Source organism: Rhinatrema bivittatum, chromosome 10 (genome assembly GCF_901001135.1).
Source record: "Rhinatrema bivittatum chromosome 10, aRhiBiv1.1, whole genome shotgun sequence".
In the NCBI taxonomy this organism is placed as follows: domain Eukaryota; kingdom Metazoa; phylum Chordata; class Amphibia; order Gymnophiona; family Rhinatrematidae; genus Rhinatrema; species Rhinatrema bivittatum.
This window is the reverse complement of record NC_042624.1, coordinates 93,822,888-93,848,339: the sequence shown is the minus strand read 5'-3', so window position 1 is coordinate 93,848,339 and position 25,452 is coordinate 93,822,888. Positions and strand designations below refer to the sequence as shown.

The following is a 25,452-nucleotide window of genomic DNA, read 5'->3' as shown; positions in this document are numbered from 1 at the left end:
CTCCAGATGACTCCAGCGGTGGTACAGCTGTGTACTGTTTCTTCCTTTTTACCAAAGGTGGTCACTGAGTTTCTCTTGAATCAGACAATCTCCCTGCTGCAGAGGAGTATTGTCTGTTGCGATCCTTGGATGTTAAGAGACATATTTTCAGTTATCTGGAAGTAGGATCACCTGTTTGTTCTTCAAGGCGGTACTAGACAGGAAGAACCATCCTTGCGGGCTACAATAGCTCACTGGATTAAGAAGGTAGTCATGGCTGCATTCGTGGATTCTGGGAAGCCTTTACCTAGTCAGGTTTGGACTCCTTCCACTAAGGCTCAGGCGGTATCATGGGCAGAAGTTATGATTGTTGTCTCCCGATGACATTTGCCGAGCTGCGATGTGGTCCTCCTTACACACCTTTTCCAATTATGTTCATGGCCAGGAGAACGTGGCCTTTGCATGTGCGGTTTTGTCTGGACCGCAGGCAGCCTCCTACCCTATTTGGGAGTAGCTTGGGTACATCCCTCTTGTTCGGGATTCATCTGACTAGACACTAAGAAATGAGAAATTACTACGTACCTGATAATTTCCTTTTCTTTAGGACAGTCAGATGAATCCATCTTCCCTCCCTTGGCTGTCAAATGAGTGCATAATGATCCTCCTGTGTGCCTACGTGTTGCAGAGATTACTGCTAAGTGTTACTTCAGTCCCTATACTTATATTCTTCAGTTAGCTCATCAGTATTGCCTGTTGGCTGAGTATTGACATGGTTATGTTTTTAATCAAGTTTTTTTGCTAGTCTGTTCACAGTTGCTTTTGAAGAGAATACTGGCAGGCTGAGGTCACTGCAGGGGTATATATACTGTGTGACGTTAACTTACTCCTTCTTCATCTGCTCGTAGGAGCACATAACCCACTTGTTCTGGATTCATCTGACTCTCCTAAAGAAAGGAAATTATCAGGTAAGTAGTAATTTCTCATTTTCTTATATCTTTTGGCTGGGAAAAGAGGGGCAATCTCATGGAGGACTGTTGGACTCTGCATTAATTTTTTAAAACAAGGGGTATATTCAGTCAGGCAGGGAGCAGTTTCCTGGCTAACTTTAGGCCTGTGAATTCTCCAACTTTACCTAGCTGGGTAAGTTTATCTGGCTAGCACTGATATTCAGTGCTAGCCAGATAGAAACCCCACCCCTGAAATGTTTAACTGGGTAGTAAGTTATCCAGTTAAATGTAACTGCTGGGAATGGAAGGAAATTCAAAGCTCAGGTTTTAGTTAGCTGGACAAATTGTTTTATATATTGACTTGTGTCATTATTTGTTTTAAAAATCATTTATTACTATACCTAAGAAAAAAACAATAACTAGAACTAAAGCAATATCTGAAATGTATTCTATATCATACAGGAATGATAACGCAGCTTTCAGAAAAACACAACCTACCCTTCAAGACAAGCTTCAGCACTACTCGAGGATTTTTTATCCAAATGAATACAGAGGGTATATCTTTACCTAATGGTCAGCTTCCTCCAGAATTTATAAAGGTAGCTTTATCATAAATATAGACACCAAAACTTGTCGATATAATTTAGATCACTTAAGAATTAGAACACTAACATTATAGCTCTGTATCAGAGGACAGCTGAATGTCATCTGGTGGCACTGAATGGACTTGTTTCTCCAAGATACGGGCAGATACAGTAAAAATCGCGGGAGAGCGGGCGAGTGCCCGTTCTCTCGGCGCGCGCACACACCACTCTCCTGTGCACGCGATTCAGTAAATTAATTTATTTAAATTAGGGCCTGCGGTAAAAAGAGGTGCTAGGGACACTAGCGCATTCCTAGCGCCTCTTTTTGGACAGGAGCAGTGGCTGTCAGCGAGTTTGACAGCCGACACTCAATTTTGTCGGCGTCGGTTCTCAAGCCCGCTGACAGCCACGGGTTCGGAAACCGGACGCCGGCAAAATTGAGCGTCCAGTTTTCGAGCCGCGGGCCCATTTTAAATTTTTTAACTTTTGGGACCGCCGACTTAATATCGCCATGATATTAAGTCGGAGGGTGCACAGAAAAGCAGATTTTACTACTTTTCTGTGAACTTCTACGGCACCGGCAGAAATTAACGCCTACCTTTGGGTAGGCACTAATTTCTTAAAGTAAAATGTGCGGCTTGGCTGCACATTTTACTTACTGTATCGCGCGGGAATGACTAATAGGGCCATCAACATGCATTTGTATGTTGCGGGCGCTATTAGTCTCGGGGGGGGGGGGGGGGGTTGGACACGCGTTTTCGACGCACTATTACCCCTTACTGAATAAGGGATAAAGCTAGCGCGTCAAACACGCGTGTCCAAATGCCGGTTAACAGTGCGCTGTACTGTATTAGCCTGATAGTAAGCATGTATGGGAATTTCTGCACTGGCGTTGCCTTGTGAATCTCCTCAAGTCATTTTTTGTCTGAGCACACAGATGTGTACTCTCTCTTCTAAACTTTTTTTCTTAACTACCAGTCTTGGTGAGACAGACTGTGACACTGTTTAGGAAGTGGACCCTTAAGGCTGCGGCATGGTTGCCACCACCTAGAGAGCAAAGTCACTAGGTCCACACCTGCAGCTGGCGGAGAAGCCTGCTGGCAGGACCTGCCGGAACTTCACCTATACCAGTTGCCTCGCCCACAGGTTGTGCCCTTGGGTTCTGGCGGCTGGAAGGACTTAGGTGAGTCCCTGGGGCTAAGCTGAGTGAAAGTCTGATCTGAGCAAGGGTCATGGCAGACAGAAGAACGAGTAACAGACCAGAGGTCAAGGCAGGCAGCAGACATCAGAACAGGTAACAGGCTAGAGGTCGAGGCAGACAGCAGAAAGGGTAATAGCCCATAGGTCAGGGCAGGCCAGGGTCAGGATCCAGGTAGTCAGTTTGAGACATACAGGACAGACAAGGCCAACAGGGCAAGCAAGGAGGGAAAACAAGTAAGGCCAGAAGCAAGGGCAGAAATGCAAGGAACCAGACAACAGAGCATGGGGAAGAAAGGACAACACAAGGACACAAAACAGGAACAAAGAACAAGGCATGAACAAGACAAGGATAGCAACATTCTGGAACTCAAGGCACCGGGAGACTTGTTGCTAACGTGCTGGATGGTTGCAAGAGACTTCTTTATATACTCCTGGAGGATGTGACATCATCAGCCAGCACCACAGGAAGTCCCAGCTAGGGGACCTACAAAGGCAAATCAGAGTTGGAGAAAGTTCAATCCCAGGGCCTTGGAACAACAAGCTGCTGGAGGCTATGCTGGAGTTGCTTCAGATCAGAGGTGAGGGGCTTAAAACAGACTATGCTGCACTGAGGGAGGAGGATCTGTTGCAACTCCCTATAGAATTATGCAGATCAGCACAATCTTTTCCTACATTCAGAAGGGTGAATGGATGTGTGCATTGGACCTTAAGGATGCTTACTTGCACATACCCATCTACCATACGTACTGATGTTACCTTTGCTTCAAGAGGTGCTCCCATTTGGCCCTGAGAGTCTTCACCAAATGCTGGTGGTGACAGCAGCATATTTGAGACACCAGGCGATCCAAGTCTTCCCTTATCTGAATGACTGATTAATCACAGCACAATCTCTGAAAGCTGTGATCAGCGGTCTGCACGAGATGATCTCCAAGCTACAGAGTTTAGTTTTCTGATAAACTTCGAGAAGTCAAATTTGGTGCCATTCCAGAGACAAGTTTAAAAGGGCATAGATATATTCATTACAAGAGTATGTCTATCCTCAGATTGAGTGACCATTATACTCTCATTTATTCACAAATTGCTCTCCTCTTAGCGATCGAAACAGAGATCTCTTTTAGTCATGGTGGGACATATGGCAGCAGGTGTTCATGTGGTTCCACTTACTTGCATGCATATTACATAGTGTTATGGTTATTGATGTTTGGGTGGATCCTTGGACACTGTGGCAGCTGACCATGCCCATGGGGGGCAGTCCCGTGAGGGATCACAGTGTCAGGCTAGACTGGACACACAAACACAGTTTTGAATCTTTTATTAAACAGTTTTGGAAACCACCAGAGGTGGCAGTAGTGAGTAGTGGATGTTGAGCCCGGCTGGGCAGGTCTCCCACAGAACGCTGGAACAGCGAATCTTCTGCTAGGCTGTGCTGTAGTGGAAAGAGACTTAGAATTATGAGTACGCAATAAGAAGCATTCCGAGTCCCAGGTAAAATTAGGAGAAGCTCCGAGACAGGGAGAGCAGGTCCTAGAGGAGCGAGTACCTGATCTCTTAGAGCAGAGAGACTCAGTTGTATTGTACTCACGTAGCAGTAACAGAGATTCCACTAGACGAGAGGTCTGGCACCGGAACAGAGGGCAGGCCCTCGAGGAGCGAGTACCTGGTTCCAGTGAAGCAGTACTGTGGAATAGATGGTAGTTGTACTCACAGATGGAAACTTTTAGTGAAGTCCTCAAAGTGGAAGGGTTTGAGGATACAGGCAGTGACTCAGGGAACATGGGCCCTCGAGGAGTGAGTACCGGTTTCCTGTTAGCACCTGAAAGAAGCAGAAGAGGCCCCCGAGGAGCAGGTACCCAGTTAGCAACCCTGAAGGGTGTAAGAGTTCCAGATAGCACTGGAGTGGCAGAGCAGCTTCGGTACGGAGAGCGAATCTCATCCGTAGGGTTACTATTGCCAACTCGATGAGCTAGCAAATACTGTAGGCTTAAATATCCGGGCAGCGTGACGTCATATCACGGGGACACCCCTGAGGTTCGCGCCAACGTGGAAATAAAGATGAGGGCAGCGTGTGCGCCCTAAGGTACCTTGGAGGAGCATGGCGGGAGGCAGTACCAAAGCTGGTCCGGGGACGCCGGAGAGGACGGCAAACAGACGCTGTGGCAGCCAGTAGTCTGAGGTGAGCAGGAGGAGCCGCAAGTAGTGAGAGGTAGGCGAAGCCATCGAAGACCGGTTGCAACAGTACCCCTCTTCAAAGGGCAGACTCCAACTCTTGTATCAGGTCTTGGTTTTTGAGGATGCATCTGGTGAAACTGAAGAAGTATCTCTTTATCCAGGATATTAGCCATCGGCTCCCAAGAATTTTCTTTGGGGCCGTAACCTTCCCAGACAGAAGGTATTCCCAAGTTTTGCCACTTCTTCTTACATCTAGAATAGCTTCAACCTTATATTCAAGGTTTTCTTCTGTTGATAGAAGTTGGTTCAGGAGACGTGGATGAGAACTCACTGAGAATGAGTGGTTTCAGAAGTGAAACGTGGAATGCGTTGTGGATTTTCAATCCAGGCGGTAGCTTCAGACTGTATGTAATGTTGCCAAGACGTCGGAGAATTGGAAACGGTCCAACATAGCTCTCTAGACCTCAAAGACGCTTATACCCACATTGCGATTACCCAATCCCATCGCAAGTACCTGCGTTTTCTGGTGGGCCGAAACCATTACCAATATCGAGTACTACCTTTCGGCCTGGCATCTGCTCCACGGGTCTTTACCAAATGCCTCGTCATGGTAGCAGCATTCCTCAGGAAGGAAGGTGTCCACGTCTACCCCTACCTGGACGATTGGCTAATCAGGGCCTCCACCCAACAGATTGCTCAATCCTCCCTAAAATTGACAATTCAAACACTCCTTTCCTTAGGGTTTCTTGTCAATTACGAGAAATCTTGCTTAGTCCCATCTCAAACCTTATCCTTCATTGGGGCAGACTTGGACACCTTACAGGCAAAGGCTTACCTTCCTCATCAAAGGGTTCAAACACTGATATCCCTAGCTCGCCAGCTCCAGTCTCAAAACACTGCCACGGCTCGCCAATTCCTTGTTCTCCTAGGACACATGGCATCCTCGGTTCAAGTAACTCCCATGACCCGACTAGCCATGAGAGTTACACAATGGACTCTGCGACACCAATGGATTCAAGCTCTTCAGCCTCTGTCCTCCATTGTCACAATTACACAAGCGCTACGCCTGTCTTTAACCTGGTGGACAAATCAAGTCAACCTCCTTCAGGGCTTACCTTTTCTCCCACCAGATTCCCAAGTAATCCTAACCACCGACGCTTCCCACATCGGTTGGGGGGCCCATGTGGACGATTTACAAACTCAAGGACTTTGGTCTCGAGAGGAAGCCGAACACCAGATAAATTTCTTGGAACTGCGAGCAATCCGCTATGCGCTCAGAACTTTCCAAGCTCATCTATCGAATCAGATAATCTTGATCCAGACAGACAACCAGGTGGCCATGTGGTACATAAACAAGCAGGGAGGCACAGGCTCCTTCCTTCTGTGTCAGGAAGCTGCGCAGATTTGGGCAGAAGCCCTCTCCCACTCCATGTACCTCAGGGCCACCTACCTGCCGGGAGTAGACAATGTATTGGCAGACCAGCTAAGCCGTGTCTTCCAACCACACGAGTGGTCACTCAATCCCTTAGTAGCGACCTCTCTGTTTCAACAGTGGGGTTATCCTTACATAGACCTCTTTGCGTCCCCTCAGAACCACAAAGTGGCCAATTACTGCTCTCTCATTCGGAGCCAGCACCCTCGACCGAGGGATGCGTTCTCCCTCAAGTGGACGACCGGTCTGCTCTATGCATTCCCTCCACTTCCTCTTCTGTCGAGGACTCTCGTGAAGCTACGCCAGGACGGGGGAACCATGATCCTGATTGCACCGCACTGGCCACGCCAAGTGTGGTTTCCCATACTCCAGGATCTCTCCATCCGCAGGCACATACCCTTGGGAAAGGACCCGCATCTACTCACTCAAAACGACGGATGCCTCCTCCATCCCAACCTCCAGGCCTTGTCCCTGACGGCATGGATGTTGAAAGGTTAGTCCTTCAGCCTTTTAACCTTTCGGATTCAGTTTCTCGTGTCCTGATAGCTTCACGAAAGCCCTCCACCAGAAGATCCTATTCATATAAATGGAAAAGGTACACATCATGGTGCACTTCTCAGTCCCTTGATCCCCTTTCCTGTCCAATCTCTAACTTCTTGGACTATTTATGGCATCTATCGGAATCTGGTCTTAAAACCTCTTCCATTAGAATGCATGTCAGTGCGGTAGCCGCCTTCCATAAAGGTATTGGGGGTGGTCCTATCTCAGTACAACCCCTGGCAACACGCTTTCTTAAAGGCTTGCTCCATCTGAAGCCACCTTTACGTCCTCCGGCCCCATCTTGGGACCTTAATCTGGTTCTTGGTCGCCTTATGAAACCACCTTTCGAACCTCTTCACTCCTGTGACCTGAAATATCTCACATGGAAAGTGTTATTCCTTTTGGCTATCACTTCGGCTCGCAGGGTTAGTGAACTACAGGCCTTAGTCACCTATCCGCCTTACACTAAACTCCTGCAGGACCGGGCGGTACTCCGCACTCACCCTAAGTTTTTGCCTAAGGTAGTTTCGGAGTTTCACATCAATCCATCATACTACCTATCTTCTTTCCCAGGCCCCACTCCAACTCCGGGGAACAGACTCTGCATACCCTTGACTGTAAACGAGCTCTAGCTTTCTATCTAGACCGTACAGTTGCCCACAGGAAGAGCACTCAATTATTCGTCTCTTTCCATCCTAACAAGTTAGGGCAACCTGTGGGTAAGCAGGCTCTTTCCTCCTGGTTGGCGGATTGCATCTCTTTCTGCTATCAGCAAGCTGGCATTCCTTTCCAAGACCGTGTCAAAGCACACTCTGTGAGGGCCATGGCGACTTCAGTAGCACACCTTCGATCGGTGCCGCTTCCTGACATCTGCAAGGCTGCAACCTGGAGTTCCCTCCATACATTTGCAGCCCACTATTGTTTGGACAAAGCTGGAAGACAGGATTCCATCTTCGGCCAATCTGTCTTGCGTAACCTTTTTCCAACATGAGGTACCAACACCCTTCCACCTTCCCGGTAGGGTGCGGATGCCCTCTCCCAAATTCCACCCCTGTTGTTGTGCCTGTTGCACGCCGTTGGGTACATTTGGTGCATATTAGGACATCCTCAGCTCGGTACTCACCCATTTGTGAGGACAACCATCCTGCTTGTCCTGTGAGAAAGCAAATGTTGCTTACCTGATGTAACAGGTGTTCTCACAGGACAGCAGGATGTTAGTCCTCACGAAACCCGCCCGCTACCCCGCGGTGTTGGGTTCATTTTATTTTTACTTTTTCGGTACTGCCTGTAGCTTTGAAAATCAGACTGAAGGGAGACCCCCTGCTGGCTGCAGGGTCAGTGCCGTGCTGGGCATGCCCAGTAGGGGCCAGTCAAAGTTCTGTTAAACCTTGACAGAAGTTTTCCGTGGTGGGCTCCATCCTCGATGTCACCCATTTGTGAGGACTAACATCCTGCTGTCCTGTGAGAACACCTGTTACATCAGGTAAGCAACATTTGCTATATCAGTACAGCCCCTTGTAACACGTTTTTTGAAGGGCTTGCTCCACATCAAGCCCTCGTTACGTCCTCTGGCCCCTTCTTAGGACCTTAATCTAGTTCTGGGTCGGCTCGTGAAACCACCATTCGAGCCTCTTCACTCTTGTGAACTTCGATATCTCGCATGGAAAGTGATTTTCCTTTTGGCTATCACTTCAGCTCGCAGAGTTAGTGAATTTCAGGCTCTAGTTACCTATCCGCCTTACACTAAACTTCTGCAGGACCGGGCGGTACTCCACACTCACCCTAAATTCTTGCCTAAGGTAGTTTCGGATTTTCATCTTACTCAATCCATCATACTACCTACCTTTTTTCCCAGGCCCCTTGCCAACCCAGGAGAACAGGCTCTGCATATCCTTGACTGTAAACGGGCTCTAACCTTTTACCTAGACCGTACAGCGACCCACAGGGAACGCACTCAATTGTTTGTCTCTTTCCACCCAAACAAGTTAAGGAAGCCTGTGGGTAAACAGACTCTCTCCTCCTGATTGGCGGACTGCATATCCTTTTGCTACCAGCAAGCGGGCATTCCATTTCAAGACCGTGTTAAAGCACACTCTGTGAGGGCTATGGCGATTTCAGTAGCACACCTACGATCGGTGTCGCTTCCTGACATCTGCAGGGCTGCCACCTGGAGTTCTCTCCACACTTTTGCAGCCCACTTATTGCTTGAACAAAGCTGGAAGACAAGATTCCATCTTCGGCTAATCTGTCCTTCGTAACCTGTTTACAACATGACGTACCAACACCCTTCTGCCTGTCCGGTGGGGTTCAGGATGCCCTCTACCAAATTCCGCCCCAGTTGTTGTGCCTGTTGCACGCCTTTGGGTACATTTGGTGCATGTTCGGACATCCTCAGCCTCACCCATATGTGAGGACTACCATCCTGCTTGTCCTGTGAGAAAGCAAATGTTGCTTACCTGTAACAGGTGTTCTCACAGGACAGCAGGATGTTAGTCCTCATGAAACCCGCCTGCCGCCCCGTGGTGTAGGGTTCGTAACATTTTGTTATTTTATTTTCCGGCACTGCCTGTAGCTTTCAAAGAAGACTGAAGGGGGACCCCTGCTGGCTGTAGGGTTAGTGCCATGCTGGGCATGCCCAGTAGGAGCCAGTCAAAGTTCTGGAAACTTTGACAGACGTTTTCCGTGATTGGGCTCCATCCTGATGATGTCACCCATATGTGAGGACTAACATCCTGCTGTCCTGTGAGAACACCTGTTACAGGTAAGCAACATTTGCTATATCATTTAATATTTGTAATTCATTTTCTATAGTTTTATTGGTCATGTGGAAAGTAAGGAATAAAGAATAATAAAATATCAGTTTGAATTCTTCTCTTTAAAATGCCATAAATCTTTAGAAAGTGTTTACTTATTTGCCTAGTATATATTGATTGTAAATTTGAATTTCCCTACAGATTACTAAAATGAAGAATGCATATAGCTTCACTTCAGCAGACTTAATTAAAATGAATGAAAGGTGCCAGGAATCTTTGAGAGAAATATACCATATGTCCTATTTGTAAGAGGATTTAAAACTTTTACTTCTTTTAAAGAGTTTAATTTGTTTTGGCTTACTGTCAATGAGGAAATTTTAGTCATGTTTCAATTGTTATATCAGACATCTCTTATATTAAAATAATTGTGTCTGTAGGGTTGTTTGGTGTCTGTGCAGACCTCAAACACATTGCTACTGAGGAATAATCCCTCTATCCATTACTGAGGATAGAGGGATTATTCAAATGCCAGTCATTACATTTCAGAACCAAGTATGGGTTGTAATCTAGAAGTAAAACAGTTATTTGATATGGGGTAGAACTTGGATGCATTTGTGCAGATTTTTCAGGCTAGAAGGATGATTCAAATGCTGATCTCTTACAAATTACCAAAAACAAGTATGGGTTTAAATCTAGAAGTCAGTCAGCTTTGGCATGCTCTATAAAAAAGTTGAGGACTATCTATAAAAGGTACTTGCAATTGCCTTATCCATTAGTTAACTCTTGGACTTGTTTGATTATAGGAAAATCTATTTTGTTGGTATATGATCCTCTCTTATGTGAGCATTTCAATGTTTTGTTTCTGCAAATGAAAAAAAAGGGTGAGAAGGGTAAAATTATCTAAGTAATGAAGAAGCAAAAGAGCGAACAGCAAACAGTAATTACACAGATGGAGAAAGCCTTATTAGAGTGCAATAGACAGAACAAGCAAAGAAGAAAGAAGTTTAATGTCCCCTTGACCGTTTACTTTGCTGGGCATTCCTGGGTCTGGGACCGACCTGGCAGGAGTCCCCTTGGGCAGACTCTGTCAGTCCTCACATTCTTGATGCTTGGTGTCTCCACCTGAGGAAAACGGGTTAGTGGATGGGATTTTCTCTCCTTCGCCCCAGGAAAACAAATAGGATTGTGAACAAGGCTGTCAGTATGTACAAAAATATACAGGTTTATTAGACTATATAAGTATATACATTTCTACATGACTATGTACATTGCTAATATGATGTCAATCAGCACACTTATCTACACAGGCCACACAATTATATACATTTCTAAAAAGAGCAAGAACATTTAATATTTAGCATTTGGGGTTATTGGCCAAATATTAAATGTATACCAACATAAGCTCCTCTTCTTGTGTTCCTGCGTAATCAAGTATTATCCTCTCCTTTTTTTCTGAAATCTCACCCATGTGAAAATATGTAGCTTGGCTGGTGGGTAGTGTTGGCTTGGGGGGGGATCCATTGTATCTAAACTGCTGCCCTCTCCTTGGTGCTGCTTCCGCTCCACTGAAAGGTCCATGCCATTGCTGGGGTCCATGCCCTCCTGGGGACCTGATTCCATCTCCTGGTCTATTGTTGGGGTCCATGCCCTCCTGGGGGATTTGACTTCACCTCCTGAAATGCTTCTGGGGTCTACACCCTCCTGGGGGACCACTCAATCTGCTACTGGGATCCTCTTGTTAAAGGGGGACCCAGAGTCACCTCCTGATCTGCAACTGGGGTCCCCTTGCTCCTGGGGGACTGCTCAATCAGCTTCTGGGGTCCCCTTGCTCAAGGAAGACCACTCCACCTCTGGATCTGCTACTGGGGTCCCCTTGCTCAAGGGGGACCCAGGTAGGATGTTTTTTTCCTGGCTTGCATTTATTTATTTATTTATTTTATTTGACAATTTTTCTATTCCGTCGTTTGGGGTGCCATCACAATGGTTCACAATTCACATAAAATAGAAATTACAATCTTATCAATTAATTAAAAATAATAATATAATACTAAAATAAAATCAATTAAATAGTAATATAAAAATAAAACTTAAAAATATAATCATAATTTAACTAAGAACTCTAAAACATAAAAAAGAAACAAAAAAGTCTTAATAAAAATAACATTATAGCTCCTAAAACGGAATAAAATTCTACTTACTTGCTCCTTGCAACTCCTTCCATTCAATTAATATCTTAAATAGGCTCCTGACTAGTCATTTACTGTTACCCAGCCTAGATGAGTCACTTTCTCTCAGTCAAAAGGCCAAGAACCAGGCAGGACCATGGGAATAAATTATCACACGCTTCTATCCTACATGGCTTTTTTTTTCTGTCATCTGAGAACTGGGTACCCAAGGGTCTGACTCCCCTTGTTAGTCATGGTGAGAATGTGTTTCCTAGGACTGTTTTTCCAGTACATTTTTCTCACAAATCCCTCTCTCATTCAGAATTCTCTAATGTAGGACTTTTCTAGTCATAATTCTGTATGATTTAAAGTGATATTTCACTGTAAGGTACCAATAGTAGTCCAGGGGGCTGTGATTATGCAAATTCCCTACCTGAGTCTCTGACTCATCTATTCAATGATCATTTAAGCATCTTCACAGTAAGAGGTCTGGCAACCTTTTTGATTTCTTTCTGTGTTTCCTGGGCTGGTGGCTCTTGTTACATAGCTGCATTGACCTCTTTTTATCTTTTATTTTTTCCTGCAGTTTACTTAAATGGTAGCATGCTCTTTAACCCTCTTTCCCTTGGAAGGGGGGGGGGGGGTTTCAGAGGTATTAGCATCCCCTGAGTCTGCCCAGCTTTATGCAATCTGGGTTTTCTACTATTCTTGCCCAGAGTAAGGGCTAAGTTAGAGTTCTACTTCACTATAAGAGAAAAAGTCGCAAGTGCTTGTGTCCCATTTTGAAAATATCTATATAAATGAAAGATCATTTTGGAATTGGAGCACTTTAGGGTAAGAATAGTTTCTAGGTCTGTGACTTCAGTACTTCCAAGGTTCCCTACGTTTATAATTGTTCTTATGTAATTGCAGAATCTTCTGAGTATAATCGGGGAACATATTATTCTTTTAAAGTCTCAAATTATTTAGAAAAAACTTCCCTATCAGACTTAGTTTACTAAAGCCTTTTGTCATACCAACTTCCCATGTATATATTTTTTTAAACAACAAAGAACCAAAATAAAGTAGTATGATATCTTATAGCCGAGTAAGAGGAAACTGGACATGACTTATAACACTCACCAAACTAAAATTTTATTTTTTATGAAACTTTGCTACAGTAAATTAACGGCACCTGTTTTAAGAGTTTAGAATTCCAGATACTGTATTCAACACAGTTTTTGTGCCCTATTGTAAACCGTTGTGATGGCATCCGCTTAACAACGGTATAGAAAAGACTTTAAATAAAATAAAGACATAGAAGAAATAGGCGAAAGCACATTCATATTTGTATCTAATAATTTGTTGGTAATAAACCAAATCTTTAGGGTGTGTGACTCTTCTTCCAATCTTAGCAAGAATAGGCGACCTTAAAGGTATTATAAGCAAGGCAGCAAACCATATCCTTCAGATAGGTGTAATTCTAAATCAAACCAGTCATAAGTAGAGTCATTTTCAAACCACTCTATAATTCCAATTATTCGGGCTCCTAGATAATATAAATAATGAACAGGAATATCTAACCCATTGCAGTCTCTTGGAAATTGTAATGTAGTTAACTTGATACAAAGTGCTTTCCTACACCAAAGAAAGGAAGAAATCTTCTTCCTCAAATCTTTAAAAATTAGTTGCGGGACTGTGCAAGGCAAATATTGGAACAGATGTAATAGTCGAGGAAAATTCACCATTTATATCAAATAGGCTCTTCCCAACAATGATATGGAGAGGTCAGTCCATTTAGCCACATCCAAATGAAGTTTCTTAAGGATAGTTAAGATGTAGAGATCTAAAATATCATTAGAAACTCAAATACCTAAATATTTGAGCACTGAGGTAATAATGGAAAAATTACCCAAATTTTGTGGCAGTCTTTTAAATGGTCCAATGAGAAATAATAAAGACTACATGTTGCTCATGTAAAAATTATCATATATGCACATAAGTAGCCCCTACTCACAAAGTCCAACATATGTGCATATTTTCACTTTCAGGTGCACATATATGCATTTACCAAAGGAGTGGTTTAGGGGCATTCCTGGGCAGGACCAACAGTTACGCACATAAATTGCTATTTTAAGTCACACGTACATTTGCCAACTTACTCGTGTATTTTTACACCTGATAATTATCTGGTATAAGTGATATTAAAAATGTTTATTATGTAGTATTCATTGGGTATGAGGTCTGGGTGAACTGGGGGGAATTCAGGCTGAAGAACCAATCCAGTGAGAGCACTGAGAGGAGAGAATCATCTTGCTGGTGGCTGAAAAGAATCAGTAAGTACTGCTTGCAGAAATGTTTTATCTTAAAAGTATTGGGGAGAAGTAAAACTATTGGGGTATATTATTTAGTGTGTTTGTGTATCTGTATTAATAGCTAGTCAGATGGCAGGCAAAAACCAGGATTTTGTGTGTTGTATTAAATAGGTAGAAAAGCAGGCAAAAAACAGATGTGGACGTTGTTAAAAAATGCCATTCTAGAAGCACAGTCCATATGTATTCCTTTCATTAAGAAAGGTGGAAGGAAGGTCAAACGATTGCCAGCACTGCTAAAAAGTGAGGTGAAAGAGGCTATTTTAGCCAAAAGATCTTCATTCAAAAATTGGAAGAAGGATCCATCAGAAGGAAATGGCATTGAGAAGACAGGCTAAGAGCGAATTTGAAAACAAATTGGCCATAGAAGCAAAAACTCACAATAAAAACTTTAAAAAATATATCTGAAGCAAAAAGCCTGTGAGGGAGTTGGTTGGACTGTTAGATGATTGAGGGGTTAAAGGGGCACTTAGGGAAGATAAGGCATCGTGGAAAGATTAAACAATAGTTTTGCTTTGGTGTTTACTGAAGAGGATGTTGGGGAGATACTCGTTCCGGAGATGGTTTTCAAGGTTGATGATTCAGATGAACTGAACCAAATCCCGGTGAACCTGGAAGATGTGGTAGACCAGATTGACAAACTGAAGAGTAGTAAATCATGTGGACCGGATGGCATACACCCCAGGATTCTGAAAGAACTAAAAAATGAAATTTCAGACCTATTTCAATTAATTTGTAACCTATCATTAAAATCATCTGTTTAACTTGAAGATTGGAAGATGGCCAATGTAACCCCAATATTTAAAAAGGGCTCCAGGGATGATCTGGGAAACTGTAGACTGGTGAGCCTGACTTCAGTACCGGGAAAAATTGTGGCAACTGTTATAAAGAATAAAATCACAAAACATTTAGGCCTGGATTTATAAAAAATGCACTAAATATCGCATGCGATAGGAAAAGGGGTGTGTTTTTATTAGAGATGTGAATCGTGTGCCCGATTGTCTTAACGATCAGGTTCGGCTAGAGGGGGGAAAAAATCTGATCGTGAGTGATCTGGGTGATGTAAATCGGAATTGGTTCCGATTCACATCGTTATTTTTTTTTTTAGTGAGGCCCGACCCTTTAAAATTAACCCCTTACCTTCCCCCACCCTCCCGAACCCCCCCCCAAAACTTTTTACGATTACCTGGTGGTCCAGTGGGGGGCGCGGGGACCGATCTCCCGCTCTCGGTCCATTGGCGCTATTTTGGCTACCACTGAAAAATGGCGCCGATGGCCCGATGAAAAAAAACCCCCACCGACCCTTTAAAATTGACCCCTTAGCTTCCCCCACCCTCCGAGCCCCCCGAAACATTTTAAAATTACCTGGTGGTCTAGTGGTGGTCCCAGGAGCGATCTCCTGTTCTCGGGCCGTTGGCTGCCACTCATAAAGATGGCGCCGATGGCCCTTTGCCCTTACCATGTGACAGGGTATCCGTGCCATTGGCCAGCTCCTGTCACATGGTAGGAGCACTGGATGGCCGGCGCCATCTTTAAATACGGCGGCGGTGAGGTTTAGGTATTGGTGTAGGGGTTAGGGGCCACTTTGACATTCAAAGTGAGACGTATGAACAGAAGTGTGCTCTCTTGTGAAGATTTGATGACCTTCGGAGTGAGGAAACTCACACGAGATGAGATTTGTGCAATGTTCTCTCAACCTAGCTTGATGTTATCCAGGTAGAGAGTCCATCAAGCTGGGTACTGAGCCCCCACATTCCTGTGGAGGTGCCAGTAGTGCCTAGCCTGCCTCCCTCTGAGGCTGTGATATCTACATCAGCTTTCAGGAAGGAACTGGATGGTCTCATCTGCCAGGCAGTTCTCAATGCTCTCTGGGACTTTCAGCCATCAATGCCGGCCCCCATACCAACACGGACATCGGAGCCATTGATGCTTACGCCGCTGCTAAGCAGACTGGATACACTCATCGGTGCTCTTCCGACACAACCTAGGCCTCTGATGCCAAAGCAACCCGCAAAGTCTCTGAAGGCCCAGATACCTATTCCGGGATCCTCAGAAGACGAATGCACGGACTCCAGTCCTCTCTCAACACCGATTCCACTGATGCCGGAACCAATGCCTGGCCCATCGGGGCTCTCGGGACCGAGATGCCCACATTTTCCTTCGATGCCTTCGGTGCCACCAAAATTCCCATCGGTGCCACAGCATCTTCCATCAAGGCCATCGAAGGATCCATCGGTGCCAACACGTCCTACAGTATCAACCTTCTTCCCTCCTTCAGGATCTCGCCTAGAGACCTTTTCTGACACATGGGAAGATGTTGACACTGACACTTCCACGGAGGACATCTTATCAGAATCATCTCCTCTGGAAGAAAGGAGAAAATCTCCCCCAGAAGACCTCTCCTTTGCAAATTTTGTAAAGGAAATGTCGGAGACAATCCCCTTTGACCTGATTACAGAGGAGGACACACGCCATAAAACATTGGAAGTTCTCCAATTTGTTGATGCTCCAAAGGAGGTTACGGCTATCCCTGTCCATGAGGTGCTCGTGGATCTCCAACATCGTCTCTGGGAGCATCCTTGCACTGTTCAACCAGTGAATAGGAGGACAGATGCCACTTATCTAGTCCAACATATTCCTGGATTTCAAAGGCCACAACTACCCCATCAGTCAGAGGTAGTTGAATCCGCACAGAAAAAGGCCAGGTGTCTGCACCCTCACTCTTCAACACCTCTTGGCAAAGACCAAAAATTCTTGGACATTTTGGGTCACAAAATGTTTCAGGGCTCTATGCTAGTGTCATGCATACCTGCATACCAACTTTACATGACACAATATCAAAGGAATCTCTGGAAGCAGGTTCAGGGAATAGCTGACTCTCTTCCCCAACAACAACAAGATAGTCTCAACACCATACTACAGAAAGGCCTTGAGGCTGGTAAACATGAGGTTCCTGCTGCTTACGATTCCTTTGAAACCGCTTCTCGCTTGTTGGCACGGAAATCAGCACCAGAATGTGGGCTTGGCTGAAAGTATCGGACTTGAGACATGAAGTCCAAGACAAAATCGCTGATTTGCCATGTACTGGTGATGACCTATTCGGTGAGAAGATACAAAACGCAGTGGCTCAACTAAAAGACCATAACGAGACCCTGTGCCAATTGTCCACAATTACTACCGAGGGCCCTTCTTCTGCAAGAAGACCCACGAGAAGGGACCCAAGAAAACCATTTTAACGCCCATGCAGATATTACCCACCTATATCTCACGTGAGGCCAACCAAGCCGTCTCAGAGAGGACATCCTTGACAGCCCAAGCCATCCAGGCTTCAGCCACCACTGCAAATAGGCCAAGCCTCTGGATTGTGAAATCTATCCAGAGAACAGCAGCCACTCCACAAATCCAAAACCAGATTTGCCAGTAGGAGGTCGAATTCACCATTCCATAACCAACTGGCTCAACATTACCGCAGACCAATGGGTTATATCCATCATAACCCAGGGATACCATCTAAACTTCCTCATGGTACCCCCAGATTCACCACCCAATCCACTGTGGATGCAAAGAGATCACACACTCCTTCTAGAGTCAGAACTCTCCACTCTTCTGGGTGCCAGGGCTGTAGAACCCATTCCCCGGGCACAGCTGGGCAGAGGGTTCTACTCCCGCTATTTTCTCATTCCAAAGCAATCAGGCAGCCTATGCCCCATCCTAGACCTCCACAATCTCAACAAATTTCACAAAAAGAAAAATTCAGGATGGTGTCCCTTGGCACCATGCTTCCCCTTCTGTAGAAAGGAGATTGGCTCTATTCTCTGGATCTTCAGGATGCTTACGCTCACAGTCCAATATTCCCACATCACCACAAATACTTGTGTTTCCTGGTGGGACATCAACATTATAAATACTGGGTTCTGCCTTTCAGACTGGCCTTGGCACCCTGTATCTTTACAAAGTGCCTAGCAGTGGCTGCGGCCCATCTACGCAAGAAAAGCATACATGTTTTTCCTTACCTGGACGACTAGCTAATCAAAAACCATTCCAAACTGTTATGGTTGTGAGGTGTTTGAGTGGATTCTTGGGTACTGCCGTTTTGGCCACTTCCACAGGGAGGAGCCCCATGAGGAACTGCAGTACCAGGCTAGACTCTTTGCACACAACACAGAGAAGATAGTTTTATTGTACAGCAGGGTGGCACTGCCCGGGAAGTGGACAGCAGTGGTAGATAGCTCCAGCAGTGGTAGTCCAGGGATCCTTGGCTGAGAGGATCCGTCTCACTCTGTAGTAGGTGGAGACAGCATGGAGAACAGGAACAAATCCCGGATGTAGAGCGCTGAAGCTGTAGATGAGATAGACTGGTATGTTAGTACTTACTGAAGCAGAAGCTGTATCTTTGAGAGTTCTGGCAGGCAGAAGTTGTAGAGTGGCAGGCACCAGGTTAGGGAGAGCAGGCCCTCGAGGAGTGCGAGTACCTGGGATCCCAGGATAGGCACCTGAAAGAAAGTAGAAGGGCCCCCGAGAAGCGGGTACCCAAGTTAGTAGAATTACCCCAAAGGGCGAAGAGAGCTTCCTGCGGCAGCTAGGAAGCGGCAGAGCAGCTTAGACTGGAGCAATTCCAATCCTTGCTATCTCGGTTTGTTAGCAAATGGAGGGCAGGCTAAATACCAGGATGTACTGACATCACTCGGAGAGGATGCCCCTGAGGTTTCCGCCATGACGTAGATAGACGTGTGTGGCGTGCGCGCGCACCCTAGGAGGCCCTCAGGAAAAACATGGCGAACGCCGTTGCCGTTTGCCGATCCAGGGATGCCGGGGAGAGCGGCATGAAGACGCGGTGGTAGCCAACTTCCCAAGGCTTGAGGAGAGAAAGAAGAAAGGTGAGGCACAAAGGTCGAAGCCGTCTGAGACCAACGGACGCAACAGTACCCCCCTTCAAAGGGCCCCCTCCAGACCCCCTACCCGGTCTTGGTTTTTGAGGATGCGATCGATCAAATTGACGAAGCATCTCTTTGTCCATGATATTTGCCAATGGTTTCCAAGAGTTTTCTTCTGGTCCGTAGCCCTCCCAGGACAGGAGGTATTCCCAAACTCTGCCTCTCTTTCTTACATCAAGGATGGCATCTACCTTGCATTCGATGTCTTCTTCTGCAACAACTGAGGATGGTTCAGGTGTTTTGGTGGAGAACTCGCTAAAAACAAGCGGTTTCTGCAGCGATGTGTGGAAAGCATTATGAATCTTCATAGCTGGAGGAAGTTTGACTATGTGCGGGTTTGGCGAGTATTTGAGGCTTGGTTTGAAGATTGAGGTGGTGTTCCTTGTTCAGTTAAGATCCCGCTTATTTTAGAATTTTTGCAGGATGGATTGAATAAAGTGTTGGCCCTTAATTCGTTAAAGGTGCAAGTAGCAGCTCTTGCCTGTTTCAGGGGTCAGGTGAATGGTGGTCCCTTGTCAGCTCATCCGGATATGGCCCATTTCTTGAAAGGATTGAAACATCTTCATCCTTCCTTGCAGTAACGGTGCTCTTGTGGAATCTTAATCTTGTTTTGGATTTCTTAGCGGGTCCTATGTTTAGACTGATGCGTAACCTTGCCTTGTGGTTATTGACCTTGAAAATGGTGTTTCTTATGGTGATTTGTTCTGCATGTAGAATTTCAGAGCTGCAAGTCTTATCTTGCTGGGAGCCATTCCTCTGAGTGACTTCAGGGGCATTACAGCTGTGTACTGTACCTTTCTTTTTCCCAAAAGTGATCTTGGATTTTCACTTGAATCAGTCCATTTCCATGCTGTCCCTGGATAGGGAAAGAGATGCAAAGGAATATCACCTGTTGCAACCCTTGGATGTCAAGAGATATATTGTAAAGTATCTGGAAGTTTCTAAACCTTTCCAGAAGGTGGATTGCCTGTTTGTCTTTCATGGTGGTAGTAAACAGGGCGAACCAACTTTGCAGGCTACAGTAGCTCGCTGGATTAAAGTGGTGGTCACGTCGCAGATGTGGATGCGTTATAGCTGTTGCCTAGTCAGGTTAGCGCACACATTCCACTAGGGCTCAGGCAGTGCCATGGGCGGAAGTTAAATTGTTGTCTGTTATCGACATTTGCCGAGCTGCAACATGGTCCTCCTTACACACTTTTTCCAGGTATTATCATCTGGATGTGCAGGCCTAAGAGGATGCAGCCTTTGCACGTGCGGTTTTGACTGGGCTGCGAGCAGCCTTCCGCCCTATTCGGGAGTAGCTTGGGTACATCCCTTGGTTCTAGATTCATTTGACTAGACATGAAGAAATGAGAAATTACTATTGACCTGATAATTTCCTTTTCTTTAGTATAGTTAGATGAATCCAGCTTCCCTCCCTTGGCTGCCAAATTATTGTGATATGGTCCTTCTGTGTGGCGACGTGTTTCAAGTTTTACTGGTAAGTGTTAGTCCAGTCCCTAGACTAGTGTTGAGGCATTCTTTGTCTGAGCTCAGTGTTTCCTGTTGGCTGAGTACTGCAGTGGCTATCCGTTATTAATCAAGTTTTTGCTAGTCTGTCCACAGTTGGCTTTTGAAAAGAATACTGGCAGGCTGATGTCACTCCGTCTCCATCTGCTGGTAGAGGTGCATAACCCACTGGTTCTGGATTCATCTGACTATACGAAAGAAAAGGAAATTAACAGGTAAGTACCGTGTTTCCCCGATAGTAAGACACCCCTGATAGTAAGACGTAGTGGGAATTTTAGGGGGGTCGGCTAATGTAAGACATCCCCCGAAAGTAAGACGTAGTGTTCAAAAAAAAAATTATTTTTAAATACCTGTCGGAGGGCCGCGTGGGTCCAGGCGGCCGGCGGCGGGAGCCGGGTGGTCGCGTGTTAAATCTAGGCCGCGGGCGGGTGGGCGCTTGTTCCCGGGGGGGGGGGGCGGGTGGACGCGCGTTAGTTCGAGACGGCCGGCGGGCGGCGGGTGGTCGCGTGTTACATCTAGGCCGGGTCGCACAGGCGCGCATTCATTCACTGCCGGTGGGGGCTGCCGAGGCAGCCCCCACCGGCAGTGAATGAATGCGCGCACAGGCCCACAGCGCCTGTGCGACCCCTGCGATTCGGCGCTGGGGGCTGCCGGTGGGGGCTGCTTTCGGCGCTCAAGGCAGTCACATGCTGTGACACAGCATGTGACTGCCTTGAGCGCCGAAAGCAGCCCCCACCGGCAGCCCCCAGCGCACAGGCCCACAGCGCCTGTGCGACCCCTGCGATTCGGCGCTGGGGGCTGCCGGTGGGGGCTGCTTTCGGCGCTCAAGGCAGTCACATGCTGTGACACAGCATGTGACTGCCTTGAGCGCCGGTGGGGGCTGCTTTCGGCGCTCAAGGCAGTCACATGCTGTGACACAGCATGTGACTGCCTTGAGCGCCGAAAGCAGCCCCCACCGGCAGCCCCCAGCGCCGGGTCGCACAGGCGCTGTGGGCCTGTGCGCGCATTCATTCACTGCCGGTGGGGGCTGCCGAGGCAGCCCCCACCGGCAGTGAATGAATGCGCGCCTGTGCGACCCGGCCTAGATGTAACACGCGACCACCCGCCGCCCGCCGGCCGTCTCGAACTAACGCGCGTCCACCCGCCCCCCCCCCCCCCCCCCCCCCCCCCCCCCCCCCCCCCCCCGGGAACAAGCGCCCACCCGCCCGCGGCCTAGATTTAACACGCGACCACCCGGCTACCGCCGCCGGCCGCCTGGACCCACGCGGCCCTCCGACAGGTATTTAAAAATAATTTTTTTTTGAACACTACGTCTTACTTTCGGGGGATGTCTTACAGGTTTTTTCCAATATAAGACATACCCTGAAAGTAAGACATAGTGGGACTTTTTGGGGTAAAAAGAAAGTAAGACGCTGTCTTACTTTCGGGGAAACACGGTAGTACTTTCTCATTCTTATGCATTTTTCTATGCAAATAACCCATAATTGCAGTTCGTGTGTTCAAGTTTGTAAAACAATGCAGTAGAGAATACAGATCAAAAATAAATGTACTGTTCTTTGAACTTTTTATAGGGTCATATGTAAACTACTTAGTGAAATATATGAACACATCCATTGCCTCTATAAACTGTCTGACACGGTTTCAATGCTGGATATGCTACTATCATTTGCCCATGCCTGTACTCTCTCTGACTATGGTAGGTTAACTTCCTAATAATACTAAAAGTTAAGGACAATCTAGAAATGGAAACTTGAAATGTATTAGTTTAAGCAAATTGTATTCATAGTAGTTAAGGAGCAATTTTTAAAATTATGCAGGTAGTTGTGAAGTCCATGGGTACTTTTACATGTGGATTTTACACCAGTTCTTAAAAGAAAAGTATCATTTTTATTTATTTGATTTATATTCTGCTCTTTGGCACTTCAGAACATACTTTAGGTACAGCCCTATCCCCAGAGGGGATGCACTTTTCCTTTGAAAATTACTTAGGGGAAAAGTGCACACAGAGAGCTGCACTTTTCCTACAGATACATTTTCCCTGAAAAACAACATGCATAATTTTGAAAATACAAAACTGTGTGCATTTTTGCCTCTACCAACCTAATCGCACATCTGAGTCCATCTACTTTTCACCTGGCTAAAAGTATATGTAATGGTGATCCCCACATGCAGTTTTGTACAGGAAAAGGGTGGGCAGGGGGGCGGAGTATGATGGCGGTAGCACATTGATTTCTCTTGAGTCAATTCACTTTCTCCTCATTTTTTAAATATTCTTTACTTGCATTTTGGTCAAATGGAAAGGGAAAGTAAGAACTTACCCGACCGAGCCTTCAGATACTCCTGCACAGGGAACAATCAATCGCTGCGTCGTTCTGGAGAGCACACAGCCCGACGCCTCCGTGAGTCTGCCTTGCAGTGAAACGGCAGGGAAAGTCCCATTATCGTCCCCTGTAGCATTAGCGATTTCTTTGAGTCCAGAGGAGAGAAGCACTCAGGCATTTCTGACTGAAGGAAGGTCTTTGTCCCCAGTCGATGACATCATCCAGACCGACATGCTGAGGAAGACTCGGATGGACTCCACTGCGGTGCTGACGTCCGGTGGTGCTGAGGGAAAGGTGGTCAGGTCGCTGGTGTTTACCCACTCAGAAACCCAAGAACTGATTATTTTTCAGGAGGGAGCTTCTTCACAGCTCATTTCGGGTGAGGCTTCAGAGTTTGCTTTTTCACTTCTAAAACGACAAGTATTCTCTTTGGAAACAATATGGTTGGCTATTGATGACCTAGGGAGAATTTTGTTCTCTCAGATCTCCCAGGTTGCTACTATTGTTAAAGATATTATCCTGCATCTCATGGTTCAGGAGAAAGCCTTGTGTTGTGCTCGCCGACCGTGGAACTCCGCAGCCGGCCTCACTTACCCGGTGCTACCCCGGACCAACCCCGACTTCCTTCGCAGTGGCAGGGAGACGCCGCCAACGCTGACCTTCTTCGTGGCCCAGAACCATCGCCCATGCTGCTGAAGTCTGGCCCCGCTAGCAAGTCCTTAGGTGCACATGCAAGCCTCTCTGCAGAAATTAAAGGGCCCATGGTGGGAAAGTTCCCGTGGCCCTCTCTGATGACATCAGCCCACCAGACTATTTAAGGCAGTCCATGCCTCAGTAACAGGTTGAGCTCCCTGTGAGTAGCTAGTTGCCTGACTCCGTGTTCCTGACTCTGTCTCCCTCGCCTTCGACTGGATTGCTTCTTGGCCTTGACCTCGAACTGTTTTTGGACTTTGCTAGATCACTGCCTGCCCCGACTCTCGGTACATCTTCTGGACTCTGCTGGATTGCTACCTGCCTCGCCTCTTGGTATGTCTCCCAGTCTTCGTTGGATCGCTGCCTGCCCTGACCCTAGGAACGCCTTGACTCTGCTTGTGCCTTCTGTCCTTCATGGGATTCTTAGCTTCTGGAGACCTGCACCTAAGTCCAGCTGGCCCAGGTACCCAAGGGCTCAACCTGCGGGGAACGAGGGTTGGTATTGGTGAAGGTCACTGTTGGGTGTCTGCACCAGCCAGTTCTGCCAGCCGACGACGAGGAGCTGCAGTGTAGCGTCAACCTCATCTTAGTCCAAGGGTCTACCCCAGTAACACCTTGGCTGAATATTCCAAAAGAATAGAAGTAGTAGAACAGAAAGTGGAACAATTGCAAACACATGTTTCCGCTTTAATAAAAGAGGACTCCTCCATCAACAGGAAACTTGAATCTCTCAAATATTTGCAAAGCTAAAAATCTTTGTTTAACTTATTTTCTTACGACTGATTCATTCTCACAGGACAAGCAGGATGGTAGTCCTCACATATGGGTGACATCACAGGATGGAGCCCAATCACGGAACACTTTTGTCAAAGTTTCTAGAACTTTGACTGGCCCCTACTGGGCATGCCCAGCATGGCACCCAACCCTGCAGTCAGCAGGGGTCCCTCTTCAGTCTTCTTTTTTCTGCGCAGCAGTAGCCACGCGGTTAAGGAGCTCTGCAAGGATTCCTGACAGGAATTTTTCTCACGGAATTATTTAAAGTTAAATTGCCCCACAGGGGTCCCTCCGTTAACTTTTTTCAGTCCGCGGTACTCCGGTAAGTTTTTACCCGTTTTCCGTCAATTACATTCGAGTTTGGCCCTCGCGGCCTACTGGCCGTCGACCGTACCGCGGCTCGATTTTTCTATGGCCATGGCGTCGGGGTTCCGTCGGTGTCCGGACTTTACTCGTACCATGTCCATTACAGACCCACATAAAGTCTGTGTAATGTGTCTTGGACGAGAGCACGATATGTTGACCTGCACCAAATGTGCCCTAATGACACCAAAAGGTCGCAAGGCCAGAATGGAGAAGATGGGACTTCTCTTCCGTGCTCAAACCCTGACTCAGTCCATTGCATCAATGTCATCTGAACCGGCACCGTCAACGTTGCGTCAGCATCGACTGGTGACCACCTGGCGTCGATCACTTCTCAGCCTTCGACACCCTCTTCTCCCCCTCAGGACCGAGGGGATCGTAAGGAGAAACATTGCCATCGGCACCGAAAGTCTCGGGGCATCGAAATCATCGACCTCGTCATCATCCGAGCCGCCGCCGTAGAAACCCCGTCCAGAAAAGGCATCGACCTTTTCAGCGACTGGGTCACCGAGGCAATCCTCACCCGAAAGGGCATCGGGAGCTGCGACTCCGCCTCTAAGGGTGGTCCCTCTGGCTATGCCTCTGCCTCCTTCTGTTCCGGAGCCGGGGCTGCTTGCTCAAGGTCTCCGAGAAGAACTGGACCAGATGGTTCAGGTGGCCATCGACAAGGCGATGCACAGACTCCAGGTTCCCCCAGCACCGATATCGGTACCGATAATGGAACCGAGCACCGACCCG

The 25,452-nt window shown here is 46.7% G+C and overlaps 1 protein-coding gene across 1 annotated transcript in view; it reads left to right on the top strand.

Moving 5' to 3' along the window:
- Positions 1–25,452, top strand: part of MSH4 (mutS homolog 4) — a 184,508-nt gene that overhangs the window by 110,911 nt on the left and 48,145 nt on the right. Inside the window, exons 12-14 of the mRNA XM_029618699.1 lie at positions 1,389–1,525; positions 9,806–9,909; positions 22,135–22,259. Coding sequence (XP_029474559.1) covers positions 1,389–1,525; positions 9,806–9,909; positions 22,135–22,259 — 366 coding nt within the window. The remainder of the gene's footprint in view (positions 1–1,388; positions 1,526–9,805; positions 9,910–22,134; positions 22,260–25,452) is intronic.